Source organism: Homarus americanus, unplaced genomic scaffold, assembly GCF_018991925.1.
Source record: "Homarus americanus isolate GMGI-L3 unplaced genomic scaffold, GMGI_Hamer_2.0 scaffold31037, whole genome shotgun sequence".
Lineage (NCBI taxonomy): Eukaryota > Metazoa > Arthropoda > Malacostraca > Decapoda > Nephropidae > Homarus > Homarus americanus.
Window position 1 is genome coordinate 17,342,718 of NW_024722227.1, and position 22,845 is coordinate 17,365,562.

Consider the following 22,845-nt stretch of genomic DNA (forward strand, 5'->3'; position numbering starts at 1 on the left):
TTTCATACTCAAAATTTAATTGCGTAAGCAGTCCGTAACTCTAGTGTTTACCTTGTAAATTCAGTTCTCTTGTCCGAAGGTAGATGGCATTGCAGGAGCTAGTTGGCCAATCGTCGCTCAGTTAACAAAATCATCAACCAATCACAAGAAAAAGAGAAATCAGCTGAGATCGACACACGTGATAGTAGTTTGTAAACAAAAGATTGAAAGACCTACTGCAAAGAAGAGACGACCAAATTTCAGCGAGTACAATACAGTACTCGCCATGGTGTGTGAAGTCACCCAAAAAGAAAGAAAATAATCTTAGGGTAAGTTGGACTCGAGATGTACAGTCACACTGAAGAATCATGCCTGGGAAGAGGTTGTACAGGCAGTAAATGTTGTGGCTCGAATCCCCCGCAATGTTGGAGAAGTAAGGCAGAAGTTTTCCGATTTACGTGTAAGCGTGAAGACTTTGCTTGAACTTCATCAAAAAAGCAAGAATGCAATCCTGAAAATCAATCAAATTAGCCCTAAAGTATCTAAAATTAATACAGTACCCTAGGCTACCTGTCAATGAAAAGATTTGAACTAGGCCTAGGGTAGCTGCTAGACCAAGTGTCTCACTGACAGCCTGACATTCACCAAATTTGCATGTACAAGTTCTTGTGTGGTAGAATTTCCCCATTAAATATTCTTCATGTTCCAACTAAATTAACTAAGCCCCAAGTTGAAATATTTATTTGGCTAAGACTGAAAAGGCAGTTATATAGGCCCTTAGCTTAATCAAGTAATTGCAATCCATATTTTACGCCCAATATCATTTCATTGTGGCTAGCCTATGGTCATGTAGGCCAGAATTCAGAACGGTAGTTTGAGCCTGGGATTTGAGCTCGGCTCAGGCGTGCGAATCAGAATTCCTCAATCCGAGATTTCCTGCAGTGGATTACCCATATTCAGAACATCGGCTTGAACCCCGGATCGGGTAATCTGTTGCATTTTCTTCAGTTACGAGCAAGGATTCGAACACAAATTCCAGCCAATCACGTTTCATCTGAACAATTACGACAGCCAATCATCATCGAGAGTAATGTTTACACGATTATGGCGGCAACTATGACTCGACGAGTTTTTACCTGCGGAGGAGAAATCTCTCCTTGCACACCATAAGTTACTTCTCTTACTATAATTACAATCAAATTATGATCAAATTATGATTATTTATGGTACTGTGTTACAACGTGGCTGTGTTGTTATATGATAACAAAGAAATTCATAGAGGAAGAACAGTTACATACAAATTGTAGATATAATGTCAATATCCGTAACCAAAGCAAGATATTACATCAAAATAGTTCTCTTAAAGAAAAACACTCAAAGTAAACACGCGTCAGCGTTCCTTACATTTACCCGCCAGGCTTCATGGACAGCTAAAGATAAAAGTGTTGTAACACATTACTATAACTCATTCAGAAACCAGAATCTTTCTTACCCAGAAACTATTCGTTGCAAAGAATCTAAAAGCAATCATCAGCTGATGAATGGGAGGTAGAGGTGAACCATAGCCAACAGGTCTGTCAAGTAGATGCTCCATATCAAGGAAATCTTCCTTGCTGAACCAATATCGTTGTTTAAATTGCGTGTCATCAAAAAAAATTGAAAGGATTCTGCCTGTCTACCATCAGTCTTCTCTGGACAATTTTCCAATTTGATGATATCACCAAAAACCGCTCTGTCAAAATTCATGCTGACTTGCTTGAAGGATCGACCGCCAAACCTGCGTCCAAGCTGGATTAACACAAGGATCGACAATTCCGATCACAAACCAGGTTTGAATCTTTGTGTTGGCTCAAGCCAGCGTTCTGAATACCAACAATCTTCAATCTTCGCTCGATCCTTGGTTTAAACCTGCATGCGGTTTCAAATCACTGTTCTGAATTCGGGCCATAGAGCCTATCATTAGCCTTATACATAAGAAAATAGGCGTATGCTATTGGTTGAATATGTAAAAAGAAGGTGAAGTCTAGGCAAAAATGTTCACTTGACTTCGTATTTGGCTTTCATTACTGAAGGATATCTACAACTACACCACATTAATAAGGTGTATCCGCAAGTTTACTCAGTCATAAAAAATATTTGTACCATAAGTGTGGACAATACAAACCTTCTGTTTTGGTAAAAATTACTTGAAAAGTTGTATGAAGACAAAAGATGCATCTCTTCCATTCAGCGAGAAATAGAAACACTCAAGCCTCTTCTTATCATAAAAAAATTAACTAAAAAGACAAACTGTAATATACTGTATTTTAGTATGTTGATGTACAAAACATTTTCTTCATTATTCTATGATAAAACAAGTCTAACAAGCTTTATTACATCATTTACAAGGTATATATATATATATATATATATATATATATATATATATATATATATATATATATATATATATATATATATATATATATATATATATATATATATTTATTTATTTATTTATTTATTTTTTATTTTTTTTCATTATTTTTTTTTTTTTTGGTGCAATTGGGAAATAGCATACTTACTAGCTTGGGGTGAGCATGTTACAGCAGCTAAGGAGGTCCTGCAAGTTACAGTCTCGAATAGACTCACTTACGGAGTCCACTGACAATTTTTTTTTTTTAATATACCAATCGGGGACTGTAACTCCAGTTACGGGGTAAGCAAACAAATACAGTCCTGTAAATGTTTTTGAATATGTGGCCCTAGTGAGGTACAGTTCTCCTGAACAATGGGTTGAGGGTAAAGTATAGACATATAACAAGGATATCTTTAATACCTATCACATAGACACTACAATATAGATAAAGATGCGATTCTTACCAAGAAAAGTGTAAATGGTCTTGATAATTTACATATAGAAAGTCTTTTATTATAGCTAGCAATATATAATTTCCAGTTCTTTATTTAAGACTTCGGAGAATTGTTTATGAAAACAGCCTTCTAGTGTTTTTATTTTTATTTCTATCTTAGTATAAGAGTTGGTGAGGCACGAGAGAGAGATGGTGCCGCAGATGAGCAATATTGGGCTCTAAGGTAAGCGTCAAGACGGCCCAATATGCTCAACTATATCTACTGACAACCAAATTATATATATATATATATATATATATATATATATATATATATATATATATATATATATATATATATATATATATATACACACACACAGTAATCCCGTGTTTCGCGTGATTTTTTTTAATTATGGTTTTGACTATTCCCATCTTTTTTTTTTGCTAAAAATTTTTGTATATAATATATATATATATATCTATATATATATATATATATATATATATATATATATATATATATATATATATATATATATATATATATATATATATATATATATATATATATATATATATATATATATATATATATATATATATATATATATATATCCTTTAAAACAAAAAAATAAATTTCGCGGCATTTTCGATATTCCCCTGTGCGGTGCGGCAAACAGATGCCACCCTTTCCTGTCTCAGACACCCGCTGCTCCGAGAAGCCTCAGTCCACACGTGCCTACCGTACTGTGAACGCTACTGTGACTCCGTGAGGGCGGGCTAACGCCAGGACAGGAGGGAGAGGCTGGCAATACGGGTGTTGCCGACCTCAGTGAAATAAAAAAAAACTATTACATGATTCTTGTAAATAATTTTTTTTGGTATATAACTGTGTTTACGTTTTTTCCATTATTATACTACAATATGATTAGTTTCAAATAATGACGTTAGTAAATGCCGGTACAGTGCGTCAGTAATCAGTGTGACCACTGGGCCGGGAGTGGAAAGCATGGCGTGGTTAAGTGCATGACCTACCTGAGCTGTTTGGTAGCCACAGGTACAGTGATTCCTAAAAGAGTATTCGCAGTTTTGGCTTTTCGCGGGGGTTTCAGGAACGTAATTCCCGCAAAAAACATGGGATTACTGTATATATAATGTAGATTTAAAAATATGCAAAAAAAGTAGAATTAAATTGGAAATAATCATGATCAAATTGATGAAACATTATTTCAAGGGTTTTTATATTACCATACACTGTATGATATGATAACATAGAAAAAATATTTTCCCAATCCACAGCCTACGATAAAACAAACATGGATGTGAGAAAATGCTGCACATGAGCACTAAAATCAACCCTGTGATATATAATAATGTTATATTACAAAATCCCTTCCACCCTTAGAAAAATAGTCATTAATAAATAATGTATATATAAATAATTGCAATGAGATTTGATGTCAATGCCACAATGTAAGACAAAAGAAAACTTGAAAACATTGACAATGTGTTTATTAAACGTGGAATTAAAAGCAATACAGGATCACATCAGTAAAAGAGTAAAACAAAACTTCACCCAAACATTTAATTTACAGTTTCATCAGGATCAATATGCATGCACACATTCACACACACTATTATAACTCGGTCCACCAACACAATATAATATCTGAATCAACAAGTTAGACTTGTTCCAAACAATAGGAATCAATAACACTTAGGTATGGTTTGTTGATGAAGGTCTTCAAATCAGTAAAATAATAATGTTTTTTATTGATTTTAAGTTGCAAATAATTTGTGTTTCGAATCAAGATGCCCTATTACAACCAATATAGTTTTATTATTATTATTTTTAAATTAAAACAATTGTCAAATAAACAGCAAATTCATATTACAGAAACATGATTGACCAGACCACGTTGTAAACATCTTGCCTTGATGAGTCTTGTGTCAACTTAATATAATAAAGAACGATGAAGTTTAATAAATGGAAGTAAAGTCCCAAAGTCTCAAGGACTCATTCAATAATTTTCTCCTCTTGTTGGCAATATGAGAACGCATCTATCTAACTATCCGACTCCTTTAGGCAACTGCACCAATGAGACGACCAAAAAATGGCATCAAAATACTGAAGTACTGAGCCTCTATTATGCTGTGGATGGAGGATGTCTTACACCTAACCATGTGGAGAATAATATACTGTACAGTACATTCTGATTTTTTTTTCCGAGTTCAGGCCTAGTCCTTGAGATTTAGGAGATAAGATGCAAGTTAACAGACACAAGCCACACTGGCACAAAATAAGGAAATGAATCATTTGTTACAAATACATTGAGCTCATTATTGCCTACCTCGTCACGTAGAGGAGAGATAAAGAGGCCCCAAAGTGTGATTATGGAGGTTGAGGGAGCGTAAATACGCAGGAAGCTATCCAAAAATCCTCAAAATGATCATGGTAGTAGATCATAACTGGAGGTGAAATTTGCTCGTTGGGGGCACCTTAAGATATGAGGTCCAGGTGTTGCAGACGGACCTTAGTTTATGACATACTGTACAGTACTAAAGATGAGATTTAGGTGGATCAGTTTAGGACACTACAGTATATGAAATTAAGTGTGGTCAACAGACCCTAACTCGATACTGTACACATTGGAGTACCCAAGCAGAGGACATTCTGGCATGTCACTCAAAGAGGAAACCTAAATTTTGGTGGACAAAACTCAAAATGCTGTGGGTCCCCAACCAACTTATGATGTCCAATTGCTGGAGAGGTGGAAATGTTGCAGCACACTTAACAGAGTGTGGACCCAGCAGATTCTGGCTGAGGTTTTACATGCACCAACAAGAGTCAGTGGACATCAGTCATCTTGTAAGACTTGAAGAAACAAACAACTAGGACAGAATCTTCAGCAGGGCATATGACAGCTGGTGCTCCAGTGTGAGATAACCAGCCCTACAGAAGGTTCAGGCAAGACATGACACACATATGCTCTGAACACACTAGAAATATACTGAAAAAAAAGAAGAAAAAAGACAAAGATCCTCATTGTTTACATAAGTTCCCAACTTAGTTTTGCATTTTTATTAACATGGATATTGGTTAATGACTTACCACCTCTCCCCTAAAAAAGAAAAAAAAATGTGTGGGTAAATATTTATAATTTGCTAAAATCACTAGATATGTGTATTAGATGTAGTATAAGTTACACAAATATTCTTCATTTTCTAATTAATTCACTCTTAATTCTACATCGTTTCATGATTCTTCTTCCTTACACAATACTCTCAACATTATAACATTATTGTAAGTGATTTTATACAAGTCCTTAAGTATTAATACTGTATACTTATTGAAGGGTTAGGACTTTCAGATGAAGTCTATTTAAATTTACTTATGTATATTTAAATATAATTTATATATATGCATATATACATATAATGTATTTCATGAAAGCTAATAAAAATAAATAAATATCTAGAGGGAAACAGAACAGGATAGGTTAGGTATCATAGAATCTATGGTAATACAAGTTTATAAAATACACACATCATGATATGGATATTTCATGGTTATCTGACAGACATGTACACTTACACACAGTTTGAAATTAAGTATATGAGAGTTTTATATCTCTAAGAATATTGTCTACTATACAAACCAACAAATCATTCACACAACACAAAATCTCTGAAGCAGAAAGTGTGACCGAGTAGAGAAATGTGATGTCTCTTATCTGGGCCAGGAGTGGAACTTGAGGAACAAAGCTGTTGCACACAAACAGTTTAATTTGAATGAATGTATATCATGACTCAAGTACAGTAGCTCAAAGTCTCTACAGTATATGCATTAGAGTTTCATAGAAGGAAGGAAAGGGAAGAGTAACATCTATATAGAAAGGTAACTGATGAAGTAAAATGACATTCTGCAAGACTATTTGGAACCCAAAGATACCGCACATCAGGCAGGAAACATGGAATTTCCCTGACATTATGATTCCTATCATCTGAGCGCAAATGTTGTCATTCTCACGGTTAGCCTGATTAAAATGACATCAAAGGGACCACTGCCACTCCTCACTGGGCTGGTGGTGTGAGGCCAAAAAGGAACCACCGTATGTGACAGGGCATGTTATGTGCAATAAACAGAGCATTAATGGTTGAGGTGGCTAATTGGTTGTTGGTCTCATATTAACATAGTGTCACAACTGTGATCCAATTACAGGTATCCCTTGCTATATGAATGTTCGGTACAAAAATTAACTTGTACAAATTTCCTAAATTATAATGTTACGAATACATGAATTTGGGTCATGGCAAAAATTCAAACCGGGAGTCCCTGGGAGTCAGCTGGGGTGGTCACATCCCCCTGGCCCTCTCCCTACCAGGTTGAAGTAGGAGTTATGTTATGGTTATTTTTTAACTTGTAATTTCAGGTAGATAAATTTAACTTTCTTCTCTTTTTTACCCAGTTACATGCATACATAATGTGCAATTAAAGTAAAAGAAATAACTATCATAAGGTGAAAAAATTAAAGGGAATAAAAAAAATGTGTGAGAGAAGTTGGGTTGCTATGGCGAGGCTTGATGGTGGTGTGACACAGCTAACGTCTATGGCGAGGCTTGATGGTGGTGTGACACAGCTAACGTCTATGGCGAGGCTTGATGGTGGTGTGACACAGCTAACGTCTATGGCGAGGCTTTATGGTGGTGTGACACAGCTAACGTCTATGCAAATGGTGACTGTTAAACTTCGAGTTAACTTTTTCTCAATGGTTTAGGTGCATATTCTCATCTATACTAATATTTTATTAATGTGTTTAATGTATCAGGTAGTAAATTACAGTAGTTGTGTACTATTTATTATTAGTTAGGTAGTTTTTTTGTTGTTGTTTGGTAACAGATTTCATGTTTTTGGGGTATGATATTGGGGTTTTCTTGTCAATGGGGAACCAAACCCTATTTTTCCCATACATCCTTTTATTTGCTGTACGAAAATTCAGTTATTAAATGTTTTTTCAGGAACCTAACCCATTCGTATAGAAGAGATACCTGTACTTTATCTTATTGTAAGAGGAAGTATTTATTCATAACACTGATACTGGTTGTATTTACGAGGGTCATTCAGTAAGTACTGATACAAATGAATATAACTGCAGAAGTAATGATTTATTACTAATGAGCACATACCAAGTTTTCCACATAATTTCCCTCTACAGCTATGCACTTGTCCCATCTTTCTACAAGTTTCCTTATTCCTGTGGTGAAAATTCTTTCGGCTGACTCCGTAATCAATTTCGGATTTCTTTCTTCACCTCTTCATTATTAAAAAAAATCTTTCCACATACACGTTATGTACTGTACCAACACTGGCATTCACATCTGTCCTAATTTATTTCTCAAAATTTTCCGCTCAATGTGCTGGTGTAATGTGGGTGTTGAAACTTTGACAGGTCATTCGGAAAGTTTTTCATCCACAATGCTTGTTCGACCATTCTTGAATTGTTCAACCTTCTTGTAAATGTTTGCTTAACTGAAACAATTGCTTCTGTATTGAAGTGACATTCTGCAATAATTGAGCTTGGTTTTATTCATTCAGAATTTAAAAACCAAATAAGAGATCATTGTTCTTCCAAAGTATGAAATTCAAGTGGAGCGCTCGAGAGACTCGAATGAACTGACTAAACAGACAGATAAAGATGTAGCTTATGTACTGTATGTCTAAACATGTCGTAACATATAGCTGTGCTTCTCCCTCCTCTTTGTTGTCTACATCAAAAAATCATTAATTAATGAATGACACCTGTATCTTAGTTAGATTAGTTGGGTGATGACTAATGGAATGCAATAATATTTTTCATTATTAACAATTAATCAAATTCTCAGTATTAGTAAAACCCCTTTTTCTGTCAGATTAATTTATTTACCAAGCTGTGAATGTTATTAATCTAATTTAACAGAAGAGGCGTGAGCAAGGGCAGCAGATTGAAATCTTGTAGCCCTTGTGTGTAGTGTACAGTCATTAATTATTTACAGAAGTGGGTCCCACACTAAATCATATTCCATTACATCCTCAATACCCAGGGTTAAGTTACTAGTTATATAGGTGCCTTTGTTTTGGGTCATCTACAGGGTGTCTATATACTGTACATCCCTTCATTAGTTACACCAACCCTTTTTGAAAACAGAATTACCACAGATTGTTGTTTTCTGCACTAACACAGGCTGTTGTCAAAAGTTATTAATTACTTATCTCAGAAATGACCATCAAAGTCACCCCCGTCTTCCTTCATGTGCATCAGAGTATTTTCTGAGACGATTTATTCTAATTAACCATCACTATATAATTTTGTATTACATTTTAAATCACAAAACATTGTCACATGAGGCTGATGAGCTGCTACAATTAATTACAGGGTATTATTATTCATGCAGCCTCTTCACTCACTGTCAATAAATTCTTACATAAGCTAAATCCTGGTCACTGATTGGTTATATTGGACTTACAATATAATACATATCACTTAACTGAATTTGATCTAAGCTTTTTATCACTTAACTGGCCAGATTTCTGCTAAAGGAATCATTGATTAGGTCTATGCTCTTACTGATGAATAATGAATATTACACCCAAGGTACTGTAATTAGTAATATCTTGTACTAATTAGTAATATCTTATACTAATTGGTATCAAGCCACTAAGCACACAGCAAATTGTTAATTCCAGTCTAAAAGCCCTTCAGCCTATATATATGGATAATCAAAATTATTTTAACTTCTAGAAAAATCTTCAACAAAATTCTTGTCCATAATTCTTGACACTAAACTTTCCTTCATCACACTTATAGTAAGTTTCATCAAAATTTTCTCCCAAATTGAAATTTGATCTTATCAAAATCAGATCTTATTTAACTGATACATGGACTGAGCTGTACATTCTTTTAAATGAAAATTTGGCTTTTCTTCATCAAAGCAGATCACATCTAAATTTTTTTGTCTTGCTGCCTTAAAATCAAATCCTGTTAAATCAAAATTGGACTTATTTCATCAGAGTCTGATCTCATCTTATTGATTTTATTTATATACTGTATTATAATTTATTACAACATCAAAGTGAGATCTTATTTCATAAATATTTGGGAACTGATGAAAAAGCATAGAGATGACACAATCAGTATAAAAATGCAACCTGTATTCTGTCAATCACTCTGACAAAGACCGAAGAGTTTGGTAGTGACACTACAAGCACGATATTTATATAAAATAATTAGCTTAGAACCTCCTGTGGACAATGGTAAAAATTTGATGACAGCAAACATAAAAACTGCACCATCAATTGAAAAATTCTTTGATCAAAGATAAAAACTAACATTCACTTTAAAATGACACTTCATATCTTGCATGTTGATAAGTAAAGCTTCTCGTTTGCTTTCCTGTCACCTGGCAGCTGTAGATTCAGAATGAATCTACATTCTCAAAGGCTTACGGCAACAAGGAGGGTGGCCACAGTAGCTATAAATTTCACTAATGCACAGTGACTCGATGCACTCTCAAGCCAAAAGTGAAGGAAGCAAATATTAGTATGCAAAAGTTTGAGAATCAGATTCCAGATTTTTGGTGTGACTGGCTTTTATGTGGACACAGTTATTAATACACAGGAAGTGAAGTACAATATACAGTATATACTACAGTACTGTACAATGGATAAGTGAACAGAGAAGAAGTAATTCATCTTTAAAATGTAAAACAAATTGTATAGTTACAGTATATCCTTAAGATTGCTTATAAGCATTGGTCTGTTAAATACCTTAGCATTTATAATTCAACATAGAGCAACTATAGATCTACAAAGGGCAACAATTAACGGGTATCAGGAACTACAGTGCAATATTCTACTTCAAGTAAACTTGTATAGAATTTGATTATGTACAGAAACACTTTAACAGTTTAACAAAAAAAGTAGTGAGAAAATAGAAGCTAGATTAGTTTAAAAATACGGTATACAGAGAACAGTTTGAGTTCTACTTAAAGGTCAACCCGAGTCCCATTTTTTCAATGTTATTCTTAATATTGTATCTAAAATAAAATGGAAACAACTTATTCATGAATCAGCTTTGAGGTACAGTACTGTACCATAAAACACCCATAGAAAGTAACAAATCTCATAAAATCATTGTGGTAAAATTTTTAAATAAAAAAAAATAATAATCAAAGTGATTGAAATCTAAGTGGTGATTATAAGCACAATATCTTATGGTTTCAATATAATAAATTACCGAAAGTATAGTACCTGTATTAACCTTGGGCACACATCCCTGGTGGAGGGTGGACAGTGGCTGTACAGTGGCCCCATCCTCAAGACTCCTCCAGCCAAGTGGCTGAAAAATGTCTTCTTCAAAGCTTGTGTTTATGAGAATAAAATAAGAATTATTTACAATAATTCTTTAAAATTTCAATATCTATTTCTACCATAAGTAATTACACTTTTATGAATATATTTAATGAACGGAGTTTAATATTATACTTATTTTAATAATCCTTTAGCGGCCATTTAACTAAATCTTTTGTCGGACCTAAATTTTTCACATTAATTTTGAAATGTGGTGAAATGTCTCATGATCAGTTTGGTTTGATTTTATATTACTGTATAGCATTAGACATGGGCTTGTTGGTGTCACCTGAATTGTCTTCAAGTGAAACAGATGACATTATAAAATTATGAAGTTTAAGTGAATAACAGAGCACAGTATAAACACAGTTATATTGTTTTTAAATTTACTTATATCTCATGATGTGTGGGATAATACATCACAGATGTTCACTATAATAATACGTGTTTCATTTGCGCAAAGTTATGTTTATCGTAGAAAAACTGAAAGTAAAATACAGTTGTAGCAAATTTATCACTGTAGAAGTAACGATTATTCAGCAGTTTAATATAACAATATTAAATTATGATATAGATGGAAATAAAATCCAATAAATGTTTGATACACACATCCTAAAAAATACTCTTGTTTTAGCCTTAGCACCATATTCACTAACAACTTATTGGTTGTTGTTTCAACAAAACACCACATTATATATATACACAGTGGTTCCTCGGTTAACGAACGGTTCAATTAACGAAATTTCGGTTCACGAATTAGCTCCCATAAGGATTTTCAGTTCGATTAACGAACAAAACTTTGATTAACGAAATCCTTACGACAAACACATTTTGTTGTGATCATCAACTGATCGGCTAGTCCGCCAATACAGTAATTGGTTCTATGTTTACATTCGTTTCCAGTGAAGTAAATAACAAGAAAGTTGGTCTCTTGAATATTTCTGCATTTTTTATATTAAAATTATTGGTCATTCTGAAATTTAGTTAACATATTGATAATATAGACAGTACAGGGAATAGTTTTTGTGTGCCCATCACCTGATTGAATCACCCACAACGCTTCTCAGTTTAACTTTGTTTACTTTACTTTTTACTTTTATCCTCTTCACCACTGATCAGCTCATTAGCCGCTTGGGCGATCGGTCACATCTCTGATTACTTTTCTTTTTCTTTTATCCTCTTCACCAAATGATCGACTCGTTAGCCGCTTGGGCGATTGGTCACGTCTCTGTTACGCACTGTTGGCAAGTACTGGGCATGCACCGGCTCCTGAATGTACTAGAATCTGCTCCAGTGTTGGTTAAGTCTTGTCTTGAAAGAGCTCACACTCGGTACCGTCACAACACTCTCTGGCAGATTGTTCCAAGAATTCACAACTCTCACTCCGAAAGTTTGCCCTCACAGTTTTCTGGACTTGTGGCTTCTTCAACCTTGAACTGTGACCCCTTGTGGGGCGAGCGTCCGCCAGCTCCAAGTAAGGACACTCGAATGAGTAGTGCCCCTTGAGATGTTTATACACTTCAATTAGATCTCCCCTTGCCCGTCTGTAGTATAAGCTAGGCAATTGCAGGCACTCCAAATCTCTCTGGATAGCTGAGGTGCCAAAGTGCAGGCACCAGTCTGGTGGCCCTCCTTTGGACATTTTCAACCAACTGACAGTCCCTAGCATATCTTAGGGACCAGATGGGGCGACAGTACTCCAGGTGGGGAAGGACCTCACTCTTGAAGATCTTTACAAGAGACCGTCTAGATATCTGAACGACCTCCTTATAAGACCAAATATTTTAGTTGCTTAATTCACCTTCTCTCAATGGCCCAAGAACTTCAGCTCATTGTCTACATGCACACCTAGGTTCTTTTCACATCCAGTCTTAAATAATGCAACTTCTTTATCCTGTTGAGACATATGATACGCCTCCTTGCCGTTGGTATGACCCAGGTGCATCATCTTACACTTCGTGACATTGAATCTCAGCAGCCATTTCTTCGACCATTCTTGAAGCTCACAGAGATCCTTCTGCAGCTCTTTACAGTCTGCTTGGTTCTTAATTTCACGAAATAAATTGGCATCATCTACAAACATTTGTATGGAGGAATGTACAGCTTCTGGCATGTCATTTATGAAACAAACAAACAAACAACAATGGACCCAATATACTGCCCTGTGGTACCCTGCGTGTCACAGGTACACATGACGATTTTGTACCAATAATCATCACACACCGCTTGAGATCATAGATTAAGTCTCCGATCCATACTAGGACATTTCCCGGAATCCTGTCCTTCTTTTTTAATTTTCAGCCTTTCATTGGGTATGCTGTCGAAAGCGTTGGCAAAATCTAGGTATATAATGTTGATATTGCCACCCTGTTCCAGAATTTGGGTCCAAACATCCAGCACCTTGAGCAATTGCGTTAAACATGAGACACCCAGCATAAATCCATGTTGGCAATCCTTTACAAGGTTGTTTCATAGTAGATGTTCCATCATGGTATCTCTTATAAAGCTCAAGTACTTTACATACCATGCTGGTCAGGCTCACTGTTCTAAAATTATTCAATGAGTGATGATCGCCCTTCTTGAAAATAGGACTCCCATAAGCCATTGTATAATCACTGGGGACCTTTTGCTTATCCAGACATTTACAGAACAGGATCTTCAGGGGCTCAGCAAGCTCATTGTATAACTCTCTCAGTACTCTGGGATGTACCATGTCAGGGCCAGGACTCTTATGAACCTTTAGCTTTGACAAGTGACGGCCTTAGAATCACAAGGCCACAAGCGCCATTTTTAAAAAGTGAGAAACAAGCTCCTAAAGTTTTCCGTTTGTTGCTTCACAACCAATAGGTATATCGAGGTGGGGTTTGTATTATTTTGAAGATTTTTGTTGTGCAAGTTTTGTGTATGAATGTCATGCATCGTGGCCCATGTGCTCCAGAAGCGTGTCCATTGGCCGAAGTGGGTTTACTCACTGCGTCATTGGCTCAGCTGGGATGTGTGGCGGGTGACGCACGCCTGTCATTGGCTGCTAAGTGATTAAAACGGATGCGGTGCAGTGGGGGTGAGACTTGCGGCCTTGTGTGACGAATGCACGTTGAATATGGTCCTTTTAAGTACACAAACCATTGTATTTCAGTGCTATTTTTGACCATGTGAAAGTAACACAAGGTCACAAATCCAAGCTCCACAAGACAGAATTCAACTTAGAGAATACGTTGGTACCAATAACTCCATTTCCCTCATGGTGGTGCTTGCGGCCTTGTGCTTCTGAGGCCCTCGATTTATTTCTTATAACTTCTTTCGATAACACAATGTGGGTCAGCACTGTGTCTGTCCTCAAACACAGGAAGATTGTTTACATCCTCTCTTTTGAACACCGAGGAAAAGAAACTGTTCAACACCTCTGCCTTGTCCTGGTGAGAATCTGCATAACTACCATCTTCAAGCATCAGGTCTGATACTCCTACTCGCGTTTATAATTATTGACTTGGCATAGTGGTAAAACGCTTTTGAGCTTGACTTGACCTCGCTCACAATCTGCCTCTTAAACTCTTTTTCAGCCCTTCTACACTCTGACTTTGCTTGGTCCCTGGATCTGCCATACATCCTCCGGTCCTGCTCATCATTTGTCCTGACCCACGCCTTGGATTTTTGGGTTTTCTTCTTTATTTTGTCGACCGCCGCATGGTTCATGTGTAAATGGTCTCCTTGCATTCCTGGAGGCACTGGGTTTTGTCTTGGGTATATATTCATCGATTAAATGGTTCACTTTACTGGCTATGATATTCAGCGCAATGTCTGCGTTTTTATACCTTAGTGATTCAGGCAAGTGGATACTCCTCGTCTCCTCCCACATCCTGTCATAATTACCATTGTAATATTTGAACCTGTTCCTGGTTGCATCATGAACCAAGTAATAGTTAATTTGAAGGACAATGTTATGTGGTGACTGGTGCCAAGGGTGCCACCATAACCTCCTTGTTTGTTTTGATGAGGTCCACTGGCTTGGGGGTTTGCTACCCTCTTTAATGCGTCGGATCCTTAACATGTTGGAACAGAAAATTATCTCTCAGAGTTTCTACAAAAAGAGGAGCAGGGTTATTTAAGTCATTTGGTGTGAACCCATTTCTCCAGTCGATGTCGCCATACATAAAGTCTCCAGTGATAAGGAGGTGGCTAGGATTGAGCGTCGCTGCATTGTCTATTAAGGCTCTTAAGTTCCTTTGGTTTAGTAAGCTACAGTTTGGGATCTGTAGATACACCCAACAATAAGTAAGTCTCCCCCCTTTAATTTAATTTTACACCACTTGGATCCTTCAAAAACATCCTCTCCCTGTACCCTCGCCGGAGAATTAGAAAGATCGTAAGTTCGAATTCTCAAAAGATCGTAAGTATCTACTTTTTGGGAAAATAGATTATCTACTTTTCGGGAAAGTAGATTATCTAATTTTTGTGAAAGTAGATTATCTAATTTGCGGGAAATCTACTTTCCCGAAAAGTAGATACTTACGATTTTTTGAGAATTCGAACTTAATACCTTTCTAATTCTCAAAAGATCGCAAGTATCTACTCACAAATAATTTTTTTCTCTTAAGTTCGAACTTACGATCTTTTGAGAATTAGAAAGATCGTAAGTTCGAACTTAAGAGAAAAAAAACTTACAGTCTTTCTAATACACACACACACACACACACATAGTTACAATACAGGTAAAGGAAATTACTGTCTCTAGAACGAATGGCTCCCTGTCCCAGCCGAGAAAATGCAGGCAACTTTAAAACTACCCACAGACATTCTTGGTTACATCCAGGGTATCATCCACGAATAACCGAGAACAGCGAAGTAAAATTCCGCGAACTTGGGGGGGCAGAATGTATATTATATTGGGTAATTATTCGTTTAATACCATATAAAGAAACTGATTACTTAAATAGGTTGTCGGTATTATTTTTTCGGCCATGCAGGAAATTTGGTTTAGTTTAGGTTAGATTATGTTAGGTTTAAATTCCGTTTTTCCAATGTTTTCAACGATTCTGACCTTAGGAAAATATGTTCACGACTGAGATGATAATAATTTTACCATTTTTTGTTTCGTAGTTTTTCTGATACAGTAAATAAATATGGCCTTTATTTCCTATAACACTAATGTAGTAACAACAATGAATCTCCCAAAGTGGCCAGGTCTTTGAACATTGGAAGTTCAACAAAATTAATAATAAACTATTAAAAACCTACCTAACCTTTTGTGATACATACAAAAACTGAATTGGTAAACCTGGTTTCATACACAACCAATTGTGTTTACATTTCGTGGATGTGACCACCATAGGACCAAGATACATTATTACTGATGGACTTTTAATGCGCTAACACATTTATCGGGAGATTTACGCATGTACAAAAAAAAATTTCCAGACGTACTTAGGCCTCCCTTGTGACCTAAATGTCGAAGAAATAAATGAATCACTGGCAAAAGTTTTTTTTTTTTTTTTGAGTTCTTTGGGTTAGAAAAGGTTAGCTCAGGCTTTCATTTTTTTTCTGAGAACACCACTACCACCAGAAAGAGCTATTCGATTTCGTTAATTTTTCCACAGATATTCTTATCATTATAGTAAGTATTTTATAAGAGACGACAACTTTTTAGGTCAATTGATAGTATCACACCGGACTTTATTTTTATATTAAAAATAGTTTTTCCTTTGGTTTTTGTTGAGTTTCGAATGAATTTGATATCCATTTCCTCCGGAAATCAATTGTTCTTTTTTAGATTACCACCCCCAACAATCATAGAGGAAAAAGTTGGATTTTCTTTTTTCGAAGAAATCAAATAAATAAAATACTAACCAACCAAGAAAACCTAACCTAACCTAACCCTCCATTCGTCATGCCCCACATCTTACCTTAATCTGTAAAACTATTGTGACAGCGCCAAATATGCTGTTCTTCACGCAGTGTACACTGGTTATTACACTTCGGACAAAGAACTATATTCGGTAATACACCGCGTTTTCTAAAAAAAATATATACTATTTTTCTGGTGTAACTCTGCAAATGGCGCAAAACAATCATTCTCACAATGTCGGCACAGCTCTTCCAACTCAAATCTCCGCTCCTGACCCACCCACCCATTGTTCATTGGCTAAAACAAAAAAAAATCTTACCCAATAAAAATACTCCTACCGCTATAGCCAATATGAAACTCCCACTTCAACCCCCCACACACACATGTGTTGTAGACGCTTAAGAAGCGAACACAGAGGTCTGGAGCGATGCGTGAGCAGGTGTCAGACCTCCACCAGATGTAAACAAGACATGGCGACACTCGTGAATGAGCGAATGTAATAATCTTGAAAAATTAATATCTCGGTTATCCTTAATTTCCGGTGGAAATAACATAGAAGAAAAATGTCTTAGAAGTGTCTAAACATTACTTAACACATATTAATAGCAGCGAAAGAAAGTCTGGTGTAAAATTATGGATTCACCACTTTTTATACTGGTACAGGTACTACCGACGGGCAAGGAGCGACCTAATTGAGGTGTAAAAACATCTCAAAGGGCACTACTCAGTCGAGTGTCTTTACCTGGAGCTGGCGGATGCTTGCCTCACAAGGGGTCACAGCTCAAGGTTGAAGAAGCCGCAAGTCCAGAAAACTGTGAGGGCAATCTTTTTCGGAGTGAGAGTTGTGAACTCTTCGAACGATCTACCAGAAAGAAAGTGTTGTGACGGCACCGAGTGTGAGCTCTTTTAAGATAGACTTAACAAGCACTGGAGCAGGTTCAGATGCATTCAGGAGCCAGTGCAAGCCCAGCATTTGCCAACAGTGTGTAAAAGAGATGTGAGTGGTCGCCCAATCGGCTAACGAGCCGATCAGTGGTGAAGAGGATAAAGGTAAAAGTAAATAGTTACAACACTGCATCAGTGTGTGGCAACATATACAGTATATACTGTAGTCACAACACTGAATCAGTGTGTGTGGTAACATATACAGTATATACTGTAGTCACAACACTGAATCAGTGTGTGTGGTAACATATACAGTATATACTGTAGTCACAACACTGGATCAGTGTATTGTAACATACATACTGTACTCACAACACTGTATCAGTGTGTGGTAACATATACAGTATATACTGTAGTCACAACACTGAATCAGTGTGTGTGGTAACATATACAGTATATACTGTAGTCACAACACTGAATCAGTGTGTGTGGTAACATATACAGTATATACTGTAGTCACAACACTGGATCAGTGTATTGTAACATACATACTGTACTCACAACACGGCCATACCACGTTGAAAACACCGCTTCTCGTCCGATCAGAGAAGTTAAGCAACATTGGGTCTGGTTAGTACTTGGATGGGTGACCGCCTGGGAACACCGGATGCTGTTGGCATTTTTTTAAAAATCACCGAGTGTGAGCTCTTTCAAGAGAAGACTTGACCAACACTGGAGCGGGTTCAGGTACATTCAGGAGCCGGTGCATGCCCAGTATTTGCCAACAGTGCGTGACAGAGACGTGACCGATCGCCCGGGCGGCTAGCGAGCCGACCTTTTGGTGAAGAATATAAAGGAAAAGAGACGTGACCGATCGTCCAAGCGGCTAACAAGCCGATCAGTGGCGAAGAGGATAAAAGTAAAGTAAAAAAAGTATCAGTGTGTGGTAACATATATACAATATTCACAACACTGTATCAGTGTGTGGTAACATATACAGTATATACTGTAGTCACAACACTGAATCAGTGTGTGGTAACATATACAGTATATACTGTAGTCACAACACTGGATCAGTGTGTGTGGTAACATATATACTGTACTCACAACACTGAATCAGTGTGTGTGGTAACATATATACTGTACTCACAACACTGAATCAGTGTGTGGTAACATATATACTGTACTCACAACACTGAATCAGTGTGTGGTAACATATACAGTATATACTGTAGTCACAACACTGAATCAGTGTGTGTGGTAACATATACAGTATATACTGTAGTCACAACACTGGATCAGTGTGTGGTAACATATATACTGTACTCACAACACTGAATCAGTGTGTGGTAACATATGTATATACTGTAGTCACAACACTGAATCAGTGTGTGTGGTAACATATATACTGTGTACTCACAACACTGAATCAGTGTGTGGTAACATATACAGTATATACTGTAGTCACAACACTGAATCAGTGTGTGTGGTAACATATACAGTATATACTGTAGTCACAACACTGACTGGTGTGTGTGGTAACATATACAGTATATACTGTAGTCACAACACTGGATCAGTGTGTGGTAACATATATACTGTACTCACAACACTGAATCAGTGTGTGGTAACATATACAGTATATACTGTAGTCACAACACTGAATCAGTGTGTGTGGTAACATATACAGTATATACTGTAGTCACAACACTGAATCAGTGTGTGTGGTAACATATACAGTATATACTGTAGTCACAACACTGGATCAGTGTGTGGTAACATATATACTGTACTCACAACACTGAATCAGTGTGTGGTAACATATACAGTATATACTGTAGTCACAACACTGAATCAGTGTGTGTGGTAACATATACAGTATATACTGTAGTCACAACACTGGATCAGTGTGTGGTAACATATATACTGTACTCACAACACTGAATCAGTGTGTGGTAACATATACAGTATATACTGTAGTCACAACACTGAATCAGTGTGTGTGGTAACATATAACTCACTGAATGTGTGTGGTAACATATACAGTATATACTGTAGTCACAACACTGGATCAGTGTGTGGTAACATACATACTGTACTCACAACACTGTATCAGTGTGTGGTAACATATACAGTATATACTGTAGTCACAACACTGGATCAGTGTGTGGTAACAGTGTATACATATATACTGTACTGTATCACAACACTGGATCAGTGTGTGTGGTAACATATACAGTATATACTGTGTCACAACACTGGATCAGTGTATTGTAACATACATACTGTACTCACAACACTGTATCAGTGTGTGGTAACATATACTGTATACTGTACTCACAACACTGGATCAGTGTGTGGTAACATATATACTGTACTCACAACACTGGATCAGTGTATTGTAACATACATAGTGTATCAGTGTGTGGTAACATACATACTGTACTCACAACACTGTATCAGTGTGTGGTAACATATATACTGTACTCACAACACTGGATGAGTGTGTGGTAACATATATATCAAGGGGTCGGCAACCCCTAGCATGCGAGAGGGTTGACCAAGGCACGCCAAGGGATTTTAAGAACATATTACAAAATCGAAAAATAATAGAGCCATTTCAAATAAGCAACTTTAACATGAGCTGGAGCTAGAACTCACGGGTCCATTACCTGTCCGCTCAGCTGTAGCCTGTGTCGGATGAAACCCATTGTAGCCATCTTAGCTACACAAAATAGGTAGCTCGCCTTGTGTTCTTTTTCTCGGATATTTTCTATATCTAAGAAAGTGGAGTATAATTATATGTTTTATTATTTTGAATATGTATTTACATCACGTTTATTGAAATTAAACAATCATCTTTCTATTAGTATTCATTCCGCTGGATTTTTTACTTGCGGGAGTTTTTATTTCTAGGTTCCAACACTGATTACTCAGCCCGTCAGATATGATCACTCTTCTTTCAGCCGTGGTGCCAGAAGCTACTTATAATTAAATAGCCACAATGGCAGCTGCCAAGAAAGCCAAATTAGAAGTTTCATCGTTTCAACCCTCTTTGACAAAAGACTGGATTTATTCTTCAGAATGGTCGAGTTGTGTGTGTTCTGTGTTGCGAGATTGTTGTTTGCCGGACATCAAGTGTAAAGAGACATTGTGAAACGAAGCATGAGAAGACATAAGGACAATGCAGACAAGGCTGAAGCAATTAAGAAAGCAGTATCCAGCTATGAAAAACAACGCAGCGTTATAAAGAATCTGAGTGCAAAGACCATGCAACTGAGGCCAGCTACAAAGTTTCTTTGTGTATTGCTAAACATGGAAAACCATTTATTGATGGGGATTAGATAAGGGAGGCCTTTCTTAACAGCTTTCAAGTTTTATTTAGTGATTTACCAAACAAACACACAATCATCTCGATGATAAAAGACATGCCTGTTGCAGCCAGAACTGTAGAGAGGCGTATATCAGACATGGCTGCAAATATAAGAGAACAGCAAACTTTTGCATTAACAAATGCAACTGTGTTCAGTATTGCTGCTGATGAGTGTGTTGATATAAATGACATACCACGTTTGGCTATTGTCGCCAGGTACAGTGACACGGAGGTACACGAAGAGCTGTGCTGCATAAGACCTATGCATGATACTACCCAGGGAGATGACATTGTTAAAATGTTCATTGATTATTTTGATATTAAGAACAAAATATATATATTGGAAAACACAGGGGATTTGCCAGCCAAATTGAGGATAAAATCGGGCACCCCTTCCTGAAGTTACACTGCATTATTCATCAAGAAAATCTTTGTGCCAGAATTTCAAACTCTGATCTCAATAAAGTAATGGCCACTGTGTAAAAAAAAATGAATTTTTGGGTTGCACGATCTGCTCTTACACACAGACAATTCCAGTTTTTCCTTGATGCCCCTTTACTCCACTGTTAGGTGGTTAAGTTTTAGAACGGTTCGTGGAATGCTTTGATGAAATCAGGCTTTTTCTGAAAGAAAAGGGCCAAAAATACCCCGAACTGGAAGATGACCAATGGGTAGTGAAACTTCTGTTTCTCTCAGACATCACCAAACACCTCAGTGACCTTAGTCTTCGCCTGCAGGACAAACAGTTGTGGATCTGTATGACACTTGGAAGGCTTTTGTTGCAAAGCTGACAGTATACTTGGTGGATGTTGAAACTACAACTTTCCGCTACTTCAAGCGTCTGAAGGGGTGGTCAGCACATCATTCTGTGAACGTTACAGAGATTGCAGTGTACATGCAAGAACTGAAGTCAGAGTTCTCTGACAGATTTCAAGATTTCCCGCACACTGGCCCAAGGTTTTCCTTTTTAATTAATCCTTAAAACTTTGAGGCTAGTGACTTGGACTTGTCTTTATTTAAGTGGATGCAAATTGGGGATCTGCTGTGAGTGATCATGAGGCCTCCATCCTAAGATGCTGGGCATCCCTACCAGAAAAATTTGATTGCATGAAGAAGGTTGCCTTCACACTGCTTTCAACCTTTGGATCAACATATCTGCGTGAGCAGATATTTTCACACATGAAAAATATCCTTAATCCTCATCGCAGCCGACTTACAACTGATCACTCCGAGGGGTGTGTGCAACTTAAGGTGTCCAGATATACTCCCGACATAGCAACGCTGAGCAAGGGGAAGCAGGGACAGGGATCACACTAAAATAGTGAGAGCATTTTATAGTATTTGATTATATATCTTACCATTCATATGTAATTGTGTGGATTTCAAGTATGTATGAAAGCATTATTTATCAATATACACATGCCAATAATTTGCATATTGAAAATTAGAGTTGGCACGCAGGGCAGTAGAAATGTTGGAAACTGGCACAGTGTGTTCAAAAGATTGCCAATTCCTGATATATACTGTACTCACAACACTGGATTAT

The 22,845-nt window shown here is 36.8% G+C and overlaps 1 protein-coding gene and 1 pseudogene across 1 annotated transcript; both read left to right on the forward strand.

Moving 5' to 3' along the window:
* Positions 1–18,486: 18,486 nt before the first annotated feature.
* Positions 18,487–18,603, forward strand: LOC121862687 (annotated as a pseudogene).
* A 2,751-nt stretch (positions 18,604–21,354) lies between these two features.
* LOC121862627 lies at positions 21,355–22,616 on the forward strand. Its single transcript, XM_042360944.1, has 3 exons — positions 21,355–21,496; positions 22,037–22,256; positions 22,373–22,616. The coding sequence occupies exons 1-3, from the start codon at positions 21,355–21,357 to the stop codon at positions 22,614–22,616; spliced, it is 606 nt and encodes a 201-aa protein (XP_042216878.1).
* The last annotated feature ends 229 nt before the right edge of the window (positions 22,617–22,845 follow it).

What these genes read in the sequence shown, in the direction of transcription:
- LOC121862627 (XM_042360944.1), top strand. Translation starts at nt 21,355, where the DNA reads ATGCCTGTTGCAGCCAGAACTGTAGAGAGGCGTATATCAGACATGGCT. An exon ending in TGATATAAATGACATACCAC is followed by an intron (nt 21,497 to 22,036) that starts GTTTGGCTATTG and finishes CTTCGCCTGCAG; the next exon opens with GACAAACAGTTGTGGATCTG. An exon ending in TTCCCGCACACTGGCCCAAG is followed by an intron (nt 22,257 to 22,372) that starts GTTTTCCTTTTT and finishes CTCCATCCTAAG; the next exon opens with ATGCTGGGCATCCCTACCAG.